Genomic DNA, 21,572 nt, shown 5'->3' with positions numbered 1-21,572 from the left:
GTTGTTACATGGAGTTGTAAATAAAAGTGGTAATGCTACAACCAGTGGATGAACTGTTAAAGCCATACCAAGAAATGCAACAAATCCGTTACTTTGAAAAATAGTTAGTACAGTGGGTTGTTTTAAAAGTTTCCTATAAAAGATACCAATTGCTTGGTCCCCCTCCTTGCTAAATGATCTGCTGTGGAACTGTGCACAACCCCTCCTAGGCTCCCCCACCTCCCCACCCCACAAAAAAAAAAAAAAAAACCAGAAGAAGAAGAACAAAACAAAATAAAAGAATGAAAAAATAAAAAATAAAAACATCTCAAGTAAATAACATGAATATTTTGATGGATGAAAGCATCCTACCTTCACGAATCTCCTTGTTTTTTGGGACACCTACAAGATGATAATGATTCACCCTCAGCCCACAGATCTGAAAGACTCAAAATGTTTGCCAGTGACAACTCTCCATGAAAAAAAAAGAGCTTACCTGTAAAAAATAAATAAATTAAAAATAAGAATAAAAGGGATCTTCAACTTGAGCAAATTAATGATGATCACATGCACCATTTTTGGTCTTAAAAATAATTAAAACTTAACTCTTAACTCTCAATGAGTTCACTTTCAAATGGAAAGCAAGCTTCATGCTAGGGGCTTTTGTTTAGTGCTTCTTCCTCCCTGAGCTTTAACTTGGATTTTTTCTTTTCTTGTTGGTGTTTAGATGATGATGCGGGCCCACATTTTGCTTGGTTACTTGGATCCTTAGCAAATAAATCTTCGTAGTGTGATTATGAATAGTTCGTCCTTTGCCTATTCATGATTTTCTTCTTATCATTTAATGGAATATTTATTTCCTGTAAAAACTGAATAAAGAAATAAAAAATAAAGTTGTTCTTTCCAATTAAAAAAAAAAAGTTAGTTTTACTGATGTTTTCAGCAGTGTGAGAGTGGAATTCCAGAAGTAATTGGTGTAACTGAAGGACTGCTGATAGTTAAAACTACAAAGAAAGAGCTAAAAGACTGAGGGATATTAATGGGTCTCCCACATTAGTGATTTTAATTTCCTACCAGCAAGACGAAAAAGCAAAAAGAATTACAATGCCACATCACTGAATGGTCATGTTAAAGACATGAACATAGAATGTGCACATGTGCATGTATCTGTGCAGATTACATTTCTACAGGAAGGATGGATTTCTAGTCTTTGCATGGTAATGTAAAAGCTGCATTCACAATTTCCCTTAAATGTATTTGCTGACTTGACACTTGTTCTTTATGTTTTCAGGTTCATAAAATTTCTCAAGCTAATATAAATACAGAGATAATTTTCAATTGTCAAATGGGGCGTGGACGAACCACAACTGGGATGGTGATTGCTACTTTGGTTTACCTTAACCGAATTGGTGCTTCTGGTAGTCTTTATTGCTTTCTCTATCCAACCTTAAGATACTTATCCTTGAACCATTAATAGAATATGCCATCAATGTCATGAACATGATCTAAGCCTCAGCTGTCCAAATCTTGTTTAGCTATTCCATTTTAGCTAGATCAACTTTTCTGATAGATTGTGGGAATATTTATCCTTTTTACATAATGCAATTTCATGTTCTTTGTCATTCTTTTATTCTTTTAGAGCCTGCTACTGACATTATAGAACATCCTTACAAGTGCTTTTTTAGCTGCTCCTTGCATGTTTTCAAACTTCAAACCATCTTGGCCTGCCCCATCTCAATTCATTAAACAATGACTACTGGGAATATTCTGGATTTTCCATGCACCTATTTTTACTTTTATGTTTAACGAGTTCAATTGTCAAATATTTTACCAGCTCTCTTACTCTCTGTGTCTCTCTCTCTTCCCCACATATAAGTGCACCTATTTGTTTGCTCTCAATAGTAATTTTTTTGTTGTGTATGTTTTGTTTACATAAATAGGTATGCCAAGGTCTGATTCAATTGGTAAAGTTTTTGACTCTGGTACCAATGTGTCTGACCATTTGCCAAACTCAGAGGAGGCAATTCGTAGGGGAGAATATGCAGCCATAAGAAGCTTGATCCGGGTGTTAGAGGTGCTTGAAATTGGTGACTTTTAATTCCATATAATCTTTGTTCCACATTACATTTAGCAGGTTTTTGAATTTTTCAGTTATATGACTTCAGGGGGGTGTTGAAGGCAAAAGACAAGTGGATAAAGTCATTGACAAGTGTGCCTCCATGCAGGTATAGTTTGTAAGTTCTTGTTCCAATTTTTAAAGAAGTTCATCTGAAATAAACTTTTCTCTGGTTCCAAATTTTTAAAAAAGTTCATCTGAAATAAACTTTCTTCTGATCTATCTGTTGAATTGGTTGCATCCAAAATGGAACCTTTCATTCCCTCATGACTGTAAAGTTCTGTTTTCATGGTTTATCTTCTAGATTTTCACATTTTTAAAGTCTTTTTTTCTTGTGGATTGAGCTACAGAACTTACGTGAAGCAATTGCTACATATCGCAATAGTATTCTGCGCCAACGAGATGAGATGAAGAGGGAGGCATTGCTTTCGTTTTTTGTGGAGTACTTGGAAAGATATTACTTTCTTATATGCTTTGCTGTATATATCCACACAGATAGGGCAGCACTCCACCCTGATTCATTTGGCCACAGTAGTTTTGCTGACTGGATGAGAGCAAGGCCTGAACTGTATAGCATAATTCGCAGGTAGCATACATGTATACTTTTATGTAAATTTCCAAGTTCATTGTCAACTTTCTTTTTTAAGATGGTTCAGATTTTTTATTGTGTTAGGAATAAGAAAGATGATTATTTTAAGCATTGATGTTAGTAGTAGTAGTGTTTGTTTCTGCATGCATTTAATTATGCTAGATCAAATGAGTCAAACAGTGATTCATTTGAGCAAATGCTGACAGACACGCGAGAGTGTAGGTATGCATGTTGAATTACAGGACATTAATATGCTCTATCTCCTCAAGTATATTAGGCGTTGTTTTCATAGCCACAGTAACTGCTGCCAAGTAAAAGAATAAGTGGTTCCGCCTATTCAGCATGTTTGATAATAGAAAATTGACCACCACCTTTTGGTCAAGTGTTGGGAAAAAGTTATTGTTCTTAAATTAGTGTTAGGTTTGGAAGTGTTCGAGTGAATGAAGATTGGGATTAGGTAGGGTTTCCCTAAGGAATGGAGCTCTCTTAGGTAAGTGGCTTCAGAGATTTCCTAGGATCATGACTCTCCCTGATCAAGTGTTGTTAAAGACTTTCATAGGATAGATGCTAATTGATGGGATTCCAATGTCGAGGTTAGATGGTTCACTTATTTGCCTAGAAAGCCATTCCCATGGTTTCACAGATTTCTCTCAGTTTACTTGTTTCACATTTGGTGATGGCTCCACAATTCAATTTTGGGATGACCTCTGATAGGTGAATAAGACCTGCAACATTCTCTGTCCAAATCTCTTTCTAATTCTAAAGGCTTGGGAAATCCCTATTTCCCATATCCTTCTGGTCTCGAGTGTCCTTTCTTGGAATTCTAACTTTCAGTATAACCTATCAAATAAGAAAATTGATGACTTCTTCTCTCTTTTGCTCTTTTTGATTTTTGTTTGTTTGTCTTCATCTTTTGTGAACAAGACGAGGGGTTTTGGACTTCACTTCCTTCAAGCTTGTTCTCTCCTAGGTCAATTTTTGGTGCTCTTTCTGATAATGATCATTGTTTTGCTTTGCCTCAGGCTAATTTTTATTTGGAAAGCCAGAGTTCCCTCCAAAGTCAAACTAATGCAAGGAATTCCTCAATCTCATGCATAGGCATCAAGACTATATTTGTCATAATTAATGCAAGGAATTCCTTGTAATTTAAATTTCCTTCAATCTCACCAGCAAAAGTTGGTCCTCCATTTATTTCTTCACATTCTTCATTTCTTTCTTCAATTGGCAGTTGTTTACCTTTAGTACCAGGGGTAGTGTAGGGTTTAAGGCAATATTGATTTGTGGCCAACTTCTTCACCCTTGAAACATCCTTAATAGGTTCTGCATTCCTTGCACATGTTGTTATTCAGACACCATTTTAAGATTTCTTTCTAGTAGTTGTTAACCTTCTTGTCTCAACAACATTCTCACTCGGGGACAAGTGGTGGAAGGTGGGCGGAGAGAGATAGATCAACGGCTAGAGGAAGTTTTCGTGTTAGGGAAGCTGGCAGAAAGAAGAAGGGAGGAGAAAGGATTATGGCTAAAGTTTTTCCAGTGGGGACACGTGGAAAGAAAGGTTAAGAGGTGGGGAACAGCTGGTTCCTACCTCCCTCGTTGCCCAGTTTGAATTCAAAAAAACTGAACATTGGGCAAGTTGGGACAAAGAAGGCGGGCGTAGCTAGGGCCGGCGGGGACGAGGCTTTCTCAGATGAGAATGGTCGAGCCTTTGAGAGAAAGGCCCAGTCTCTTCCCAATCCTAGTCTACTAACTATTGCAAAAGTGGGTTGTAATTTAAAAGGCCCATCGTGGTTGGGCCAAAGAAAAGGAGGAAAGAAGCCCTTTGATAAGATGGGTTTGTTACGAAGAGAAGAAGCTTCTGCAGTGGGAAAGAGGAAAGTTGTATCAGTATCCTGATGATCAGATGAGAGGCTCCGCGAAGAAGGAAGTGAAGTTTAGTTCAAAGAAGTTGTGGACTACCCTTTTTCCTCCAAGTTTTGATCGCCGACAAGGACTTTGAAGTCGCAGCGAGCCTCTTTTGCACGGGAAGCCATCGTCAAATAGCGAAGAGTTTCCAAAGGAAGAGGCTTTCGGGGCGGGATCTCAGTTGGAACGAGGATTTAGTGCGAGTCCTCTCATTTATTGTCAATAGTCAAGGATTCAAAAGCGGTGTTCAGGGGAAGGGACTTCGTTGTCAAAAGGCGAAGTGGCTTTGCGCAAACCCTATTTTGAAGAAGACAAAGAAGGATTTTCGGGCCGAGTGGGGTCCGATCTTCGTGGTTCATCAGTCACGGTTTTGCCTTCTAATCCAGAAATCAGAGGTAAAGGGCTCAACTTTAAGGGGAATTGTGGAATGTTGGTAGTGGAAAACATGGAGGTAAATTCGTCTTCACATTCTTAGTCACCTTTGTCTTCTTTTCCCCCTTCTTATGGTTTGTCACTTCCTTTTCTGAGTCCGTCTGTTCCAAATCTTCCTAGTTCAGTCATTCAGTCTCAGTTTCCTATGGAAAATCGAGTAATCTTTGAAATTTTTTCCAAAAAAGACGATGATGGTACTTTATGTCAAAAATCTATTGGCAATCCTAACCTTGATGTGGTGGAGTCCCAGTTTGCTTATTCAAACTAGTTGCCCGAGAGTTTTAACCCCATTAAGTCTAAACCCAATTTGCCTAATGAGGTTTCCAACCTGGTTACAATTAGCCAAGGTGATGCTGTGGTCTCCCTATTGGGCGAGTTCCAAATAGAAGGCCTTTCCCCCAGGAAAATGGCTAAAGTGCGTGAGGTTTTAAGCTCTCTGGATATTAAGGTATATTCCAGGAGGAAGAGCAGATGCTCCACTGGTATGTGAGACCTGTTGGAACTGGATCAGAGGTTTAGTGTCTGTGAGGTTTTTCCATGAAAATAATTAGTTGGAATACCAGGGGTTTGGGATCAAGGAAAAAACGAAGGGTGGTTAAAGATTTTCTAAGGTTAGAGAATCTGTATGTTGTGATGATTTAGGAAACAAAAAAGGTGGAGTGTGATAGAAGGTTTGTGGGTAGTGTTTGGACAGTCAGAAATAAGGAATGGGCTGCTCTTCCGGCATGCGAGGCTTCAGGTGGGATTTTGATTATTTAGGATTCTAAAAAACTGCGCAGTGAGGAGGTGGTAATAGGATCCTTTTTGGTCTTAATCAAGTTTGCTTTGGATGAATGCAGACCTCTATGGTTGTCCACAGTTTATGGCCCAAACAGTCCCTTACTTAGGAAGGATTTTTGGGTGGAGCTTTTAGACATTTTTGGCCTATCTTTTCCGTTATGGTGTGTGGGCGGTGATTTTAATGTCATAAGGAGAAGTTCAGAAAAATTGGGAGGTTCTAGTTTAACTTCAAGCATGAAGGACTTTGATGGTTTTATAAGAGAATGTGAATTGCTTGATCCACCTTGACGGAACGCACCATTCACTTGGTCAAACATGCAAGAGTCTCCCGTGTGTAAGAGATTGGATCGATTTCTTTACTCAAATGAGTGAGAGCATTTCTTTCCTCAAAGCCTTCAAGAAGTTCTTCCTAGAAGGACATCGGATCATTGGCCGATAGTTTTGGATACCAACCCGTTCAAGTGGGGCCCAACACATTTTAGGTTTGAGAATATGTGGTTGCAATATCCTAGTTTCAAGTTTTCGAGGATAAAGCAAGGAAGTCAGAGTTTCTTTGGAACTCTATTGTTTTCCTTGCTTCTCTTTGGGCTTTCTGTTCCAAGGCATTTAAGGGACTCCCTTTAATGTGATACAACTTGATTGGTTAGTGGTGTGTACTCCATAAGAATTGGTCCTTTATAGAGACTTCGTTTGTTTTCTGTGTATTTTCCTGTAATTTAGTTGTCTTTGGTGGGAGGATTTCTCATCCTTCTTATTGTACTTCTTTTTTCTATCTATATATCTTTGTGTCGTTTCCAATAATAATAATAAAAAAATCCTAGTTTCAAGGAGTGCTTTGGAAGTTGGTGGAGAGGTTTTCAAGGAAACGGGTGGGAAGGTCACAAGTTCATGGGGAAATTACAATTCATTAAGGCCAAATTGAAAGAGTGGAATAAGGTTTGTTTTAGAGAGCTAAATGAAAGGAAAAAAAGCATTTTGAATGAAATGGCTAACTTTGATGGCATTGAGCAAGTAGGGGGTCTCACTTCTGAACTTTTAGTTCAAAGAGCTTTAAGAAAAGGGGAGCTAGAGAAATTAATTTTGAGGGAAGAAATTCATTGGAGACAAAAAGTTAGGGTGAAATGGGTTAAGAAAGGGGATCGTAACTCAAAGTTTTTTCATAAAGTGGTTAATGACAGGCGAGATAGGAAATTTATCAAGGTGTTGGAGAATGAAAGAGGCTTAGTGTTGAATAATTCTGAGAGCATCACAGAGGAGATTTTACTTTACTTTGAAAAGCTCTATGCGAGTCCTACTGGAGAGTCTTGGAGAGTTGAAGGCTTAGATTGGTCCCTTATATTTGAAAAGAGTGCGTCTAGGTTGGACTCCCTTTTTATTGAATAAGGGATTTCTAAGGCCATTTTTCAGTTGGATAGGGATAAGGCGTCGGGGCCTGATGGCTTTACCATTGCAGTGTTTCAAAATTGTTGGGATGTGATCAAGGAGGATTTAGTGAGAGTGTTTGCAGAGTTTCACAGAAGCGGGATTATCAATCAAAGCACTAATGCCTCCTTCATAGTTCTATTGCCCAAAAAAAAGCATGACAAAGAAAATCTTAGACTTTAGACCTATTAGCTTGATCACTAGTCTTTACAAGATAATAGCCAAAGTGCTATCGGGGTGTCTAAGAGGGGTACTATATGAAACTATCCATTCTACTCAAGGCACTTTTGTTCAAGAGAGACAAATATTGGATGTAGTTCTCATAGCCAATGAGATAGTGGATGAGAAAAGACGATCAGGGAAGGAAGGAGTCGTCTTCAAAATTGACTTTGAAAAGGCGTACGACCGTGTGAGTTGGGATTTTTTGGATCATGTGTTGGAGAAGAAGGGGTTTAGTCCTAGATGGAGGAAATGGATGAGAGGTTGTTTGTCTACGATATCTTATGCAATCTTAGTGAATGGAAACGCTAAAAGGTGGGTCAAGGCATCTAGAGGCTTAAGACAAGGCGACTCTTTATCCCCTTTTTTGTTTACTTTAGTCGTAGATGTATTAAGCAGGATGTTATTGAGAGCAGATGAAAGAAATTCGTTGGAGGGTTTCAGGGTGGGTAGGAACAGAACAAGGGTGTCCCATTTGCAATTTGCATATGATACCATTTTCTTTTCTAACACTAGTGAGGAAGAATTGTAGACTCTTAAGAGTTTATTGCTAGTGTTTGGGCATATTTCTGGGCTTAAGGTTAACCTTGACAAGAGTAATATTTATAGCATCAATCTTGAACAGACTCATCTTTCTAGGTTAGTCGAGTTGCTTGATTGGAAAGCTTCTGGTTGGCCTATACTCTACCTGAGTCTTCTTTTGGGAGGGAATCCTAAGGTTTGTGGCTTTTGGGATCCAGTGATTGAGAGGATCTCAAAAAAATTAGATGGGTGACAAAAAGGCTTATTTATTTTTTGGAGGTAGGATAGCTCTTATCAAATCTTGCCTCACCCACATGCCTTGCTACTTCCTATCCTTGTTTAAGATACCCGCTTCAGTGGCTGCAAAAATTGAGAGATTGCAAAGGGATTTTTTATGGTCAGGGGTTGGGGAAGGTAAAAGAGATCATCTTGTTAGTTGGGATGTAGTGTGTAATCTGAAGGCAAAAGGGGGATTGGGATTTGGGAAGATTTCTCTAAGGAATCTCGCTCTCTTAGGGAAATGGTTGGGGAGGTAGCCTAGAGAGAGTTCAGCTCTATGGCATTAGGTTATTTTAAGCATTTATGGATCACACTCTAATGTTGGGATGCCAACACTATAGTCAGATGGTCACATCGTTGTCCTTGGAGGCTGTTGCACAAGTCTTTCAGGAGTTTTCCAAGTTTACTCGGTTTGTGGTAGGAGATGGGGAAAAAATTCGATTATGGGAAGACTTTTGGGGAGGGGACCAACCTTTGGGATCCCAATATCCAAGACTATTTAGAGTAGTCACGGATAAAAATATTCCTATTTCTTCATTTCTCGGTTCTACTCATCCCTTCTCTTGGAATTTTAATTTCCGCCGTAACCTTTCCGATTCTGAGATAGAAGATTTAGAAGGCCTCATGTGGTCACTTGATGGTTTGCATTTATCACATTTGGTTTCAAATGCAAGATCCTGGTCTTTATCTTCTTCAGGGTTTTTTACAGTCAAATCTTTCTTTCTTGCTTTATCCCAATTTTTTGGTTCTCCTCCAGTTTTCCCTACTAAGTTTGTTGGGAATTCTCAAGTCCCTTTCAAAGTCAAGTCATTTGTCTGGTTAGTGGCATACAAGAAGGTAAATACTAATGACTTGTTACAATTGAGAAGACCCTACAAAGCTCTTAGTCCTGATATTTGTAAATTGTGCATGAAGCATGGAGAATCGGTAGATCATCTTTTCCTACATTGCTCTTTGACGATGGGGTTGTGGCACAGATTATTTCAGTTAGCCAAGATGGATTGGGTTCCCCTGAGGAGCATTTCCGACATGCTATCCATCAATTATAATGGTTTTGGTTTATCTAAGAGAGGGATATTTTTGTGGCAAGTTGCGTGCATTGCTTTAATTTGGGTTGTGTGGTGGGAAAGAAATGAGAGGATTTTTTAGGATAAAACAAAGAATTCAGAGAATATTTGGGATTCTATTCATTTCCTTGCTTCTCTTTGGGCTTTTTGTTCTAAGGTTTTTAAGGGGGCTCCCCTTAATGTGTTACAACTTGATTGACTAGCGGTGTGTAATTCCAATGGGTTGGTCTAATTTAGAGAGGTTGTATGTTCTTACTTTGTATTTTCTTGTTTTTGTATTCTTGTAGTTTAGTTTTTTTTGGTGGAAGGATTCCTCATCCTTCTCTTGTACTTCTTTTTTCTATCAATATATCCCTTTGTTGTTTCCTATCAAAAAAAAAAAAAAAACATTAGGCGTCTGTTTTTCAGTTTTAGGGCTCTTGTTTCTTGCTGGTTTAGAGGAGAAATAAACTGAATTTCATTCAATTGATGTGTTGAAAATTACAACATATACAACAGGTTTACATACAGAGGAGAAACTAAAATTTATGTAATATTAAAACAATTGAAGTAAATTACTAATGAGGAAAAAAATTATATATAAGAAAATATACTATAGAGCAGGAAAATCAATTAGGCTAATTTAGGAAATAAATCAGCCTTAACTAAGGAGAAACTTCAGCCTTTAGTTAAGAAACAAATCTCTATGTACAGGCCATCCACCAGCTTGGTTGGTTCCATGTTTCTCAACACTTTTTTTTTTGTTTATTAGAAACAAAAAAAAAAATTATATTAATGATAACAATGGTAAAGGTACAAGAGAAGGATGAGAGGTTCTTCCAGCAAAATACAAATTCTAATCAAAGTAAGAAGACACCCTTTTATACAAATCTATATACAAAGATAACCCTCAACTATCTCAAACTTTTGAATCATAAATTGCAAGCCAATTGAATTGTATAACACTAAGTGGAACTCCTCTAAAAGCAACAGTACAAGAGGCCCACAAAGAGGAGTAGAAGTGAAGTAAATCTCACAACATCCCTTTCAATCTCCCCTTATCCTAAAAAATCCTAGTGTTTCTCTCTTGCCACACAATTCACATTAAAGTAAGGCATGCAATTTGCTAAAGTGTCTTGCCTTTGATTGAATTCCTCAAACCTCTAAAAGCAATAATCATCATGTTTCCAATACTCCTTGGTGGAACCCAATCCACTCTTGCTAAACTAAAGAGCTTGTGCCATAGCCCAATAGTTAATGGGTAATGTAGAAAAAAGTAGTCAATCGATTCTCCATTTCCTTTACATAAAATGCACCATTGAGGACCAAGGGATTTATAGGGCCTTAACCTTTCAAGGGGCTTTTGATTTCCACAAAAACTTGGTAAAAGGAACAAGATGAGATTTGAGAAATTAGACAATGCCAAGAAAAAAGATTTTATAGTAAACAAGCCTGAGGAGGACAAAGACAAACTTCTGAATCTACCATAGAAGGAGACAAATGCATTGAACTAAGGAAAGACATGAGTTTCTAAAGGAGTTCAATTTCTATATCAGTGAGATTGCAATGACAGTTAAAATTCCAAGAGAGTGGATAGGAATTACCAAGGACAACTGAGACGGTGAGGTTTTTGACAGAAATAACTTTATAAAGACTAGAGAATTGTGAGCACAAAGGTTGGTCACCCCTCTATAGATCTTCCTAAAAATGGATATTCTCCCCATTCCCCACCACAAGACGGATATATGGGGAGAAATTCTGAAAAACTTGTGTAATAGCCTTCCAATGACAACTGTGTGACCATTTAACCACCATGTTGGTGTCTCATCCATTAGGATGTGTCCCATAGATACTCGTAATAACCTAATGCCAAAGACCACTCCTTTCCCTAGGGAACCTCCAAGGCCACTTCCCTAAAAGAGTACGATTTCTTGAGGAAGTCTTCCCAATTCCCATACCTCCTAACTCCTTTGGCTTACAAACAACATCTCACCTAATAAGATGATTTTTTTATCCTTCCTCTACCCTTGACCAGAGGAAATCCTTTTGCAATTTCTCAAATCTTTGAGGCTATTGATACTGGGATCTTGAAGAAGGAGATGAAATAGCTAGGGATGTGAGATAGACTTGATTGCATTATGGCAATCCTCCCCCTAGTGACAAAAAGGCCTTTTTCCAACCATCCAACCTCCTCGAAATTCTCTCAACCACCAGATTTTAAAAACTTATTGTCATTGGGTTCTCTTCTAAGGGAAGACCCAGATAAGACCAAGGTCACTCTAACACTTTGCAATTAAGGATCAAAGCCAAACTAGACAACAACTCTTGACTTGTATTAATACCAAATAGGATGTTTTTTTCTAAATTGATTTTCAATTCTGATACTTGCCCAAAAACCAATTGGATAGCTTGTTTCTCAACACTTTTATTCACTTGTTTTTTGGATGTGCTTCTAGAAAACTCCAAAATGTGTATGGAAACTACACATTTTGCATATTTGTTCTCAAACTACTCAATTTTTTTTTTTTTTTTGAACAGAAACAAACAAATTCATTTATCCTGAAAGATAAATGCATGAAGGATGAGCAATCCTTCAAGGATGTCCCAACAAAAAAAAAAAAAAAAGCCTCGCAATGACCAACCCAACCTTACAAATAAAAACCAATGTATGAAGAATAAAAATATAGCACACTCAAAGGGGAAGAAAGTCTCCAACAAAGGAAGCCAAAAGCTTAGCTCTTTGTTTGGCTAATTGATCTGTGACATGGTTAGCTGAATGGGGAATCTAAGTGAGGGAGAAACCTAACTCACCGACAACATCTATGTTTTGCACATCCAATTATCAAACTTTCATGGAGCTCTTTCCTTATTAATTGCCTAAGATATAACAGTAATTGAATCATCCTCTATAGTTAGGGTGGAAAGGCCTAAAGCTTTATCTTGCAACAAACCCTCCAACAATGCATATCTTTGCCTCAATAGCCAACCCCACTTTTGCCTACTTGGAGAAGACTCTCAGCACTGTATCGGAGTGATCCTTAATCACAACTTCAATACCCATTGACCAAGGTTACCTAAGGAACATACATCAAAATTTAACTTTACCAAATCTATTGGAGGGAGACAACAACCAATCAATACTTTCTTCATCAACCTTTGAGAAACAACCACTCTTCCAATCTAACATTAAAATAAACAAAGGGATATATGCAAAAGGCTTGGTCATTGAGTCCCAAAAGGAAGAGTGAACGTAAATCAAGTCCCAAATGACATCCATAGATCTCTATCTATCCTTGAATATCCTTACATTCCTTTCCAACCATATTAAGGATAAAACAACCACCTACCAAAGAATCTTCCCTTTTGGAAGGCTTTCAAAGCCCTTAAGGGAGATTTCCATCATTTTTTCTATGCCTCTAGGAGGGACCCATTCAAGATTGGTGAAGCAAAACAATCCTTACCAAATAACTATTGCAATGGGATAATGAAAAAGAGATGATTGGCTGATTCATTACTCTTCATGCACATAATGCAATGATATGGACCAAGAGCTTTAGAAGGCCTCCTCAACTGAAACATGTTGTTGGTATTAACCCTCTTATTAGCCACAAGCCAAGCAAATTCCATAACCTTCAATGGAACTTTTGAGTTCTAGATTAAATTACTAGGTGCAAAAGAGGTCAAGACAAAAGAGCAGGGGGGGTGGGGTGTGGGGTGGTGGAGAGCATAGAGAGCTTTGTAAAAAGAGTTCACCGTGAAAAGTCTTAAGAATGTCAATGATCAAACCCTTTCATTTGTAAAGGAAGAAAATATGCACACATAAGCCAGGGAAGAGTGGAGGCTTGGTGTATAAATTTGGAAGGAGTGCAATAGAAGAAATCTTTAGGAGGCCAAACTCTATGAGGAAGATGATAGACATAATCTTGTGATCATGATATACTTGGATGACAAAATCTAGTGGACAGGAGATAGATTTCATTGATAGCATGTGTTGTTCTCATGCTTTGAGGGGTGATGGTTACATGGCTTCTTTGTTTTTTCTAGGAGTGGAATTTGTCTACATATTTTAGACTTGGTTTACACTCCCTTTGACATTCTGTAATCTGTTCTTGGTGCTCGCTTATGAAAATGTGCTATCTTGTAATATTTTTCCTCTAACTGGATGTCTATTTTGATGATCATACAATAATTCAGAAGCATTTCTTCCTCTTTAACCATCCTACACTAATGCTATTTGCAATGCCTCTTCAATCTCCCTTCTATGATGAATGATCTGTCAAAATATTGTGTGAATGACCGAATGCCTTGGCCTTGAGTTTTGTATATTATATATAGACTTTACAAGGATGCTATACATGGAAAGCAAATAAAAGCAAATAAATTCCCGCATGATTCTAGCCCTATACATGTAAACTATAATCTGTCAAATAATGTATGCTAACTGTACAGAATAATAAATGGAGAAATAAGGAAATAATTGTGGGCTAAAATAAGGAAAGAAGAAGTGTGGACAGCAAGTTGTCCTTTGACAGCCCCCCTCAAATTGATGCAGGTTGATCAACAAGCATCAATTTGCTACTTAGCAAGCAATATCGATGACGAGGGAGAGCCTTGGTGAAGATATCAACAACTTGTAAGTCAGTGGAAATACGTGGAAGAGTGATAACACGAGCTTCAAAGGCTTCACGAATAGAGTGACAGTCCACTTCAATATGCTTTGTGCGCTCATGATAGACAGGATTGGCCGTGATCTAAATAGCACTTGTATTATCGGCATGTAGAGGTGTAGGATCGATCTCAGAAAAATCTAACTCCGCAAGCAAACCTCGAAGCCAAATGATTTCAGAACAAGCAAGAGACATCGCCCGGTACTCAGATTCCGTAGATGACTTAGAGACTCTGTCTTGCTTCTTACTTTTCCAAGATATCAATGCATCACCTAAGAACACACACCAACCAGTGATGGAGCGACGGGTATCCACACAACCAGCTGAATCAGCATCACTATAAGCAACAAGGCGAGTAGAATTGCATGCAGGGAAGAACAAGCCACGAGTAGAAGTGCCTTGAACATAGCGTATGATCCTACGGACAACAGCCAAATGAAGATGACGAGGAGTCTGAAGGAACTGGCTGACTTGCTGTACAACAAAAGAAATGTCCGGTCTAGTAATGGTGAGATAAACAAGGCTACCCACCAACTTCCTGTATAAACTGGGATCAACAAGTAAGTCGCCCTCCTCTTTGTGAAGCTTGACATTTAATTCCATGGGAGTATCAATAGAAGTAGCCCCTTGTAGACCAGTTGTAGCCACCAAGTCACTCGCATACTTATGTTGATTGAGGGAAATACCAGAGGGACTATGATGCACCTCAAGACCAAGAAAATATGTGAGAGACCCAAGATCTTTCATATGAAAGGACTCGGAGAGATGAGTTTTAAGCTAACCAAGTAAAGCAGAATCGGAACTAGTGATCATAATATCATCAACATAAACCAAAAGAACAACAATACCTATGTCTGATTTCCGAAGAAACAAGGAAGTGTCATACTTGTTCTGCCTAAATGAAAATTGTAATAAAGTGGTGCGGAATTTATCAAACCAGGCCCTCGGAGCCTGATTGAGACCATAAAGAGAGCGACGAAGCTTACACACATGTGAAGTCGGAGAGGGAAACAATCCCGGGGGTGGCTTCATATAAATACACTCTTTAAGATCCCCATGAAGAAAAACGTTTTTTACATCCATCTGATGTAGTGGCCAATCACTGGAAGCAGCAAGAGCTAGAATCGTACGAACAATAGTCATTTTAGCCATAGGAGCAAAGTTCTCTTCATAATTGACACCATATTCCTGATTATTCCCAAGTGCAACAAGCCGAGCTTTGTAACGATCCAAACTTCCATCAGATCGGACCTTGACTGAGTAAACCCATTTGCAACCCAGAGGAACAATAGTGGGAGGACAGGGCTCAATGTCCCAAGTGTGATTGGCCTCTAGAGCGGCAATTTCTTCCTGCATAGCTTGTCACCAACAATCATGCTTGGCAACATGTGAGTAGCATGTGGGAATATCAAAATTGGACAATGCAGCAGTAAGGGCTGAAATAGAATTGCCAGAACTGGAAGAGGGAAATCCATACCTATTCGGAGGTATAGACACTCGAGAAGAGCGATGTACTGAAGGTGCTGGAGGTGCTGCAACTAACTGAATCTGGAGCGTGGTAGGATCAAATATCGAGTGAGCCACCGAAAGAGACTGTGGGCGGGAGCGTCTCGTATACACAATACCTGGTTGAAAGCGAGAACTGAGTGGATGAAGATCTGAGAACTGCTGCTCAAAGGAGGGGAGGACCACAGTAGAAGAGGATACAGGAAAGAAATGTTGATTTTCAAAGAAAATAACATTCCTAGAAATAGGTGTACAATGTAATGTAGGATCATAGCAAACAAATCCCTTTTGACACATTATATCCCAAGAAAGCACATCGAACAGATTGAGCAGATAATTTATGTCGCTCATGAGGAGGTAAATGAACAAAGCATATACAACCAAAAATACGAAGGTGATCATAACTAGGTTGCTTAGCAAATAAGCGGAAATAGGGAGACTCCATATGTAGGACTTGAGAAGGTAAACGATTAATCAAGTGAGTAGCAGTTTTTAGAGCCTCTACCCAAAACATGGATGGAACAGAAGATTCTAACAAGAGAGTACGTACCACATCTAGAAGATGACGATTTTTGCGTTCGGCAACTCTATTTTGTTGAGGAGTAGAGGGACATGAACGTTGATGAATAATACCCTTAGAAGCCAAGAATGCTTGAAACTCAGTAGACAAATACTCACCATCGGAATCTGTGCGTAATGTCTTAATAGAAGTAGAAAATTGATTGTCAACATGCGCTAAAAACTCAATGAAAGTACGAAAGACTTCAGATTTAGAACGAAAAAAGTAGACCCAAGTAAATCTGCTATGATCATTAATGAAAGTCACATAATATTTAAATTTCTCATGTGAACTAACCGGGGAAGGTCCCTAAACATCACTATGGATAAGATCAAAGCAGTGAGATGCTCTACTTGCATGCAAAGGGAAGGGAAGAGTTTTACTTTTACCAAGTTTGCAAGAATCACACTCAAGAGATAAAGAAGAACGATCCTTATTACCAGGTAAATCAGAGTTCAATACATGAGATAAGATCTAAGTATTGGGATGGCCTAAACGACGATGCCGCACCATACTAAGATCTGAAACATTATTACAAGCAAAAGACCTAATAGAAGAAAGTGGAGAAAAATCTGGAACCGGTAAAAATAGTGGAAACAAGCGCCCCACTTTAGGTCCCTTCGCGATCGGCTTCCCCGTTACCTGGTCCTGCACAACACAACCATTACCAGAAAAATTAACAGCACAATTGTTATCAACTAATTGGCCAACAGAAATGAGATTTGTGGAAAGCTGAGGAGCAAGAAACACATCAATGAACTTAGAAGAGGCATCGCCGATAGCAGCTATGGGCAAAGAGCTACCATTGGCAGTCTGAATGGAAGATTAACCAATGTAGGGCCGAACATGACACAAAGCGGTGGGATTGTTAGTCATGTGATTAGAGGCCCCCGAGTCCACGTACCAAAGTTTAGTAGAATTGTTACCTTGAAACCCCATTGCTGATAATGCTGAAATTAACATCTGTTGCACCATTTCTGGGGTGCAGTAATTTGGTGCAGGAGGTGCAGGAACAGAGCACGCATCTGAAGGAGAGTCGTGTGCTACAGAAGTTGCTACAGAAGGGACAATAATCGAAGTCTGAAATGCTTGGGCCTGACGATTCTGGGGGCGAATACGACATTTTTTGATAATGTGACCCTTCTTCTTGCAATAAGAACAAAACTTCTTAGGGCAAGTGGCAACAATATGCCCATATTCCTTGCAGCAGAAACACTGCAAGTTTTTAGAATGCATAGGTGGTCCACGTCCTTGGGCGGCATAAGCTACAGTTGCCGTCCCGGAACTGCCATGAGATTGCTCTAGAATAGCTTGAGTACTAAGGCGTTGCTCTTCGCGAAGTAACTCACCAAAACAAATAGCAAGAGAGGGAACAGGAGATCTATTCAGTAAAGAGGAGCAGATAGATTCATATTCTGGACGTAGTTTCATAAGAAACTGATCACGCCGGGTAGTCGCGTGAATAGTCTGAATAGTTGAGAGAGCGGCAATAGGAACATCCGCTGTAACCAAATCAGCATATTCATGCCAAAGAGTCAGAAATGCCGAGTAGTAGTCCTGGATGGAAAGACTACCATGTTGAAACATGGCAATCACATGTTCTAACTGAAAGCGATGAGCATCGTTATCCTGATGATAAACTTTCTTCAAATAAGCCCACATAGATTGAGCGGAGCGATGGGGCCGCAAGTGGGTGACAATATGAGGCTTCACTGAACCAAGAAGCCAAGACATGATGCGTGCATCAAGCACAGCCCATGAAGGAGAAGACCCAACATCCTGAGATTTGTCAAAAGTGGATGGTTTTTCAACATCCGTGCCATCAATATGACCCCAAAGGTCTTTTTCCTTGAGAAAAAGTTCAAACTGAAATGCGCAGGTAGAATAATTTGTGCCTGTAAACTTAACACACAGAGATGCGGAATCCATAGAAAATAAATAGAACCCGAGACAAAAGGATAGACAAAAAAAAAAATCACAGAAGAAAACTGACCCATGACAGCCATAGAAATACCGAGAAAAATGGTTGTGGTTGGGTGCAGCACGGATCAACACAGACTTGACCGAAAGACACGAGAGGCACCTCCGAAACCGAGAAAACAAAAAATAATTTGAGGGAAGAAAAATTAGCAACCTTGCTCTAATACCATGTCAAAATATTGTGTGAATGGCCGAATACCTTGGCCTTGAGTTTTGTATATTATATATAGACTTTACAAGGATGCTATACATGGAAAGCAAATAAAAGCAAATAAATTCCCGCATGATTCTAGCCCTGTACATGTAAACTATAATCTGTCAAATAATGTATGCTAATTGTACAGAATAATAAATAGGGAAATAAGGAAACAATTGTGGGCTAAAATAAGGAAAGAAGTGTGGGCTAAAATAAGGAAAGAAGAAGTGTGGACAGCAAGTTGTCCTTTGACATCAATTTCAACTATTCCCCCATTTTTTGCCTATGTTACTAAAGTTAAATTCCATATACTCTGCCTTAATCATACTTAAGGTTCTTTCCATAGTTCTAAGCCCAAGTTTCATCAACTAAAACAATGCCATCGGCATAGAACATACACTGTTGGACCTCATCCTGGGTCATCATAGTAAGTTCATGACCAACACCAAAAGGTAGGGCCGACCTCAGTGTAATCCTGTAAGGCTATCATGATGGGATTTGACTTGTAGTTACTGCTCCATTATAAGTGGCAATGATCACATCAGTACATCTACTCAGTACCGTCTTTTCCATAAAATTCACCTCATTATCTTAAAAGACATTCAATCACATGCTTTATCTAAGTCAATAAGAACCATGTGAAGATTCTATTCTTCCCTGTAAACCTTTACATTGATTTCCTGGCTTCTAGCTTGCATGGTTGACCTCCTTGGTAAAAGAAGAAACTGGTTTTTCTGGGAGACTTTCAATTTTTCATCCTTGATCATTTACTTTCTTCCATGGTTTCATAGACAAATTTCTGTTGCTTAATACAACTGAAGAATGAGATGAAAAAAGAAACTTAGAAGCTAGATTCAACTGGCAAATAAACCTACAAAGACCTATTCATCCATGTAATAATTAAACCATGGATACACACCTGAGGACCCAGGGGGGACCTGGGTAAAAAGTCAGGCTTTGAATTTGACCAACTCTCACCAAGACTTCTCGTGGCTCAAGTTTTGACTTTTACACTCCTGATTCACGCAAATGAATTACATTCTTATGAAGGCCACAACACTGCTGTTCAAATTTGATAATGGTATTTCCTGATACTCGTTATTCTTATAGTGCAATCTCTTCATTTTTATGTATAGATTTGCAGAATACTGTGTCTGCAAAGACACCAACACGGATGGATTTATGCCTTGGAGATTAAAAGACATATTTTCTCTGGATGAATGATCATCCAAAGCCAATTTTTTGGAGTTTATTTGAAGAATAGTTTTTCCTAACATATCATAACTATTAATTATTGACATATTTTGATTTTTATGTTGTATGGTCTTTTGCCATATTGAGTTCAAATCTTGGGAAAGTTCACTTCTTACAGTGCAGTATTTCTCTACAGGTTGCTCAGGAGGGATCCCATGGGTGCACTTGGTTATGCAAACTTGGAGCCATCTCTAACAAAGATTGCTGATTCTGCTGATGGCCGCCCTTACGAGATGGGTGTAGTTGCTGCCCGGAGAAATGGGGAGGTTCTTGGAAGTCAGACAGTTCTAAAAAGTGACCACTGTCCTGGTTGTCAAAACTCAAGTTTGCCAGAGAGAGTGGAGGGTGCACCTAACTTCAGAGAGGTTCCTGGTTTTCCAGTTTATGGAGTTGCTAATCCAACCATTGATGGCATTCAATCTGTCATTTGGAGGATTGGTAGCTCTAAATCTGGCCGTCCAGTTTTTTGGCACAATATGCGAGAAGAACCTGTTATCTACATCAATGGCAAACCATTTGTGCTTCGTGAGGTTGAAAGACCATACAAAAACATGTTGGAGTACACGGTAAATGCCTACTTTTCCCATTATATCTGTATCAACTTTGTTATATGGGAATATGGATTAGAGTGTCTGGCTTGTATTTAACTTTGTTAACAGATTCATGCGCATGATGGGACAAATGGTTGTGATTGTGTGAATATTTGTTTTTCTCATTATAAGTTGTCAGTAGAATGTACCCGGACAATAAAACCATGTCCATATAGTTGATGTCAATGCTCTTCAGACCAGAGAACCTATTACATAGTGTGCTGCATTGAGTTGGAGATGGTTTGATGTGTGATAGATATCAAGGATTGTATCTCCTCCTCCTTCTTCTTCTGCTCCTCGTCCTCATCCTCCTCCTCCTATTAAAGTTGAAATGATATGATATCTGCATCCAGAGAATTGAACGTCCTCCTCCTCCTACTCCTCCTTCTTCTTCTTCTTCTTCTTCTTCTTCTGCTCCTCCTCGTCCTCATCCTCCTCCTCCTATTAAAGTTGAAATGATATGATATCTGCATCCAGGGAATTGAACGTGAGAGAGTAGAAAGAATGGAAGCTCGATTGAAAGAAGATATTCTGCGAGAGGCTGAACACTATGGGCACGCTATTATGGTTATTCATGAAACAGATGATCGGAAAATATTTGATGCTTGGGAACATGTTAGTTCTGATTCAGTCCAGACACCACTGGAGGTTTTCAGATGCTTAGAGGCTAATGGTTTTCCCATTAAGTATGCACGTGTCCCTATTACTGATGGTAAAGCTCCCAAAAGTTCTGACTTTGACACGTTAGCAGTAAATATTGCCTCAGCTTCCAAGGACACCGCATTTGTTTTCAATTGCCAGGTATTATTTTTCATTCTTAATCTGCTTTGATTGTACTTTTATATTGATATGTCATGACCTCACAAGAATCTGTGAAATATCTTTCCTTTTCCTGTCTCTCAACTAATGTCTTCTTAATGTCCAAAGATGGGTATAGGAAGAACAACCACTGGCACTGTAATTGCTTGTCTTCTTAAACTTCGAATTGATTATGGGAGACCTATTAGAATCCTCCTCGATGATATATCCCATGAAGAGGTTGATGGTGGTAGCTCAAGTGGTGAAGAGACAGGAGGTAATGGTGCTGCATCTACATCAAGTATTTCAAATGTAAGAACTGAAAAAGAGCAAGGTCGTGCATTTGGTATAGATGATATCCTGCTGTTGTGGAAGATAACCAGATTGTTTGATAATGGGGTGGAATGTCGAGAGGCGTTAGACGCTGTTATTGATAGATGTTCAGCTTTGCAGAACATTCGCCAAGCTGTTCTGCAATACAGGAAGGTATTCAATCAACAGCATGCTGAGCCAAGGGTAAGAAGAGTAGCGTTAAACCGTGGTGCTGAGTACTTGGAGCGGTACTTCCGTTTAATTGCTTTTGCAGCATATCTTGGAAGTGAAGCATTTGATGGGTTTTGTGGACAAGGAGAATCCAAAATGACATTTAAGAGCTGGTTGCAACGGAGACCAGAGGTCCAAGCAATGAAATGGAGCATAAGATTGAGGCCTGGACGATTTTTTACTGTTCCTGTAA

At 39.0% G+C, this 21,572-nt stretch overlaps 1 protein-coding gene across 2 annotated transcripts in view; it reads left to right on the top strand.

The window, feature by feature from the left end:
- Positions 1–21,572, top strand: part of LOC100245180 (uncharacterized) — a 95,201-nt gene that overhangs the window by 45,983 nt on the left and 27,646 nt on the right. For both annotated transcript variants that reach the window (XM_002281992.5, XM_059737954.1), the window contains exons 7-13: positions 1,271–1,397; positions 1,920–2,053; positions 2,145–2,204; positions 2,446–2,681; positions 19,585–20,014; positions 20,516–20,839; positions 20,966–21,568. In XM_002281992.5, coding sequence (XP_002282028.2) covers positions 1,271–1,397; positions 1,920–2,053; positions 2,145–2,204; positions 2,446–2,681; positions 19,585–20,014; positions 20,516–20,839; positions 20,966–21,568 — 1,914 coding nt within the window. The remainder of the gene's footprint in view (positions 1–1,270; positions 1,398–1,919; positions 2,054–2,144; positions 2,205–2,445; positions 2,682–19,584; positions 20,015–20,515; positions 20,840–20,965; positions 21,569–21,572) is intronic.

The sequence above is a fragment of the Vitis vinifera genome, chromosome 7 (assembly GCF_030704535.1).
Source record: "Vitis vinifera cultivar Pinot Noir 40024 chromosome 7, ASM3070453v1".
Classification (NCBI taxonomy): Eukaryota; Viridiplantae; Streptophyta; class Magnoliopsida; order Vitales; family Vitaceae; genus Vitis; species Vitis vinifera.
Note: the sequence above shows the minus strand (reverse complement) of the source record. Positions and strands in the feature narration are given on the sequence as shown.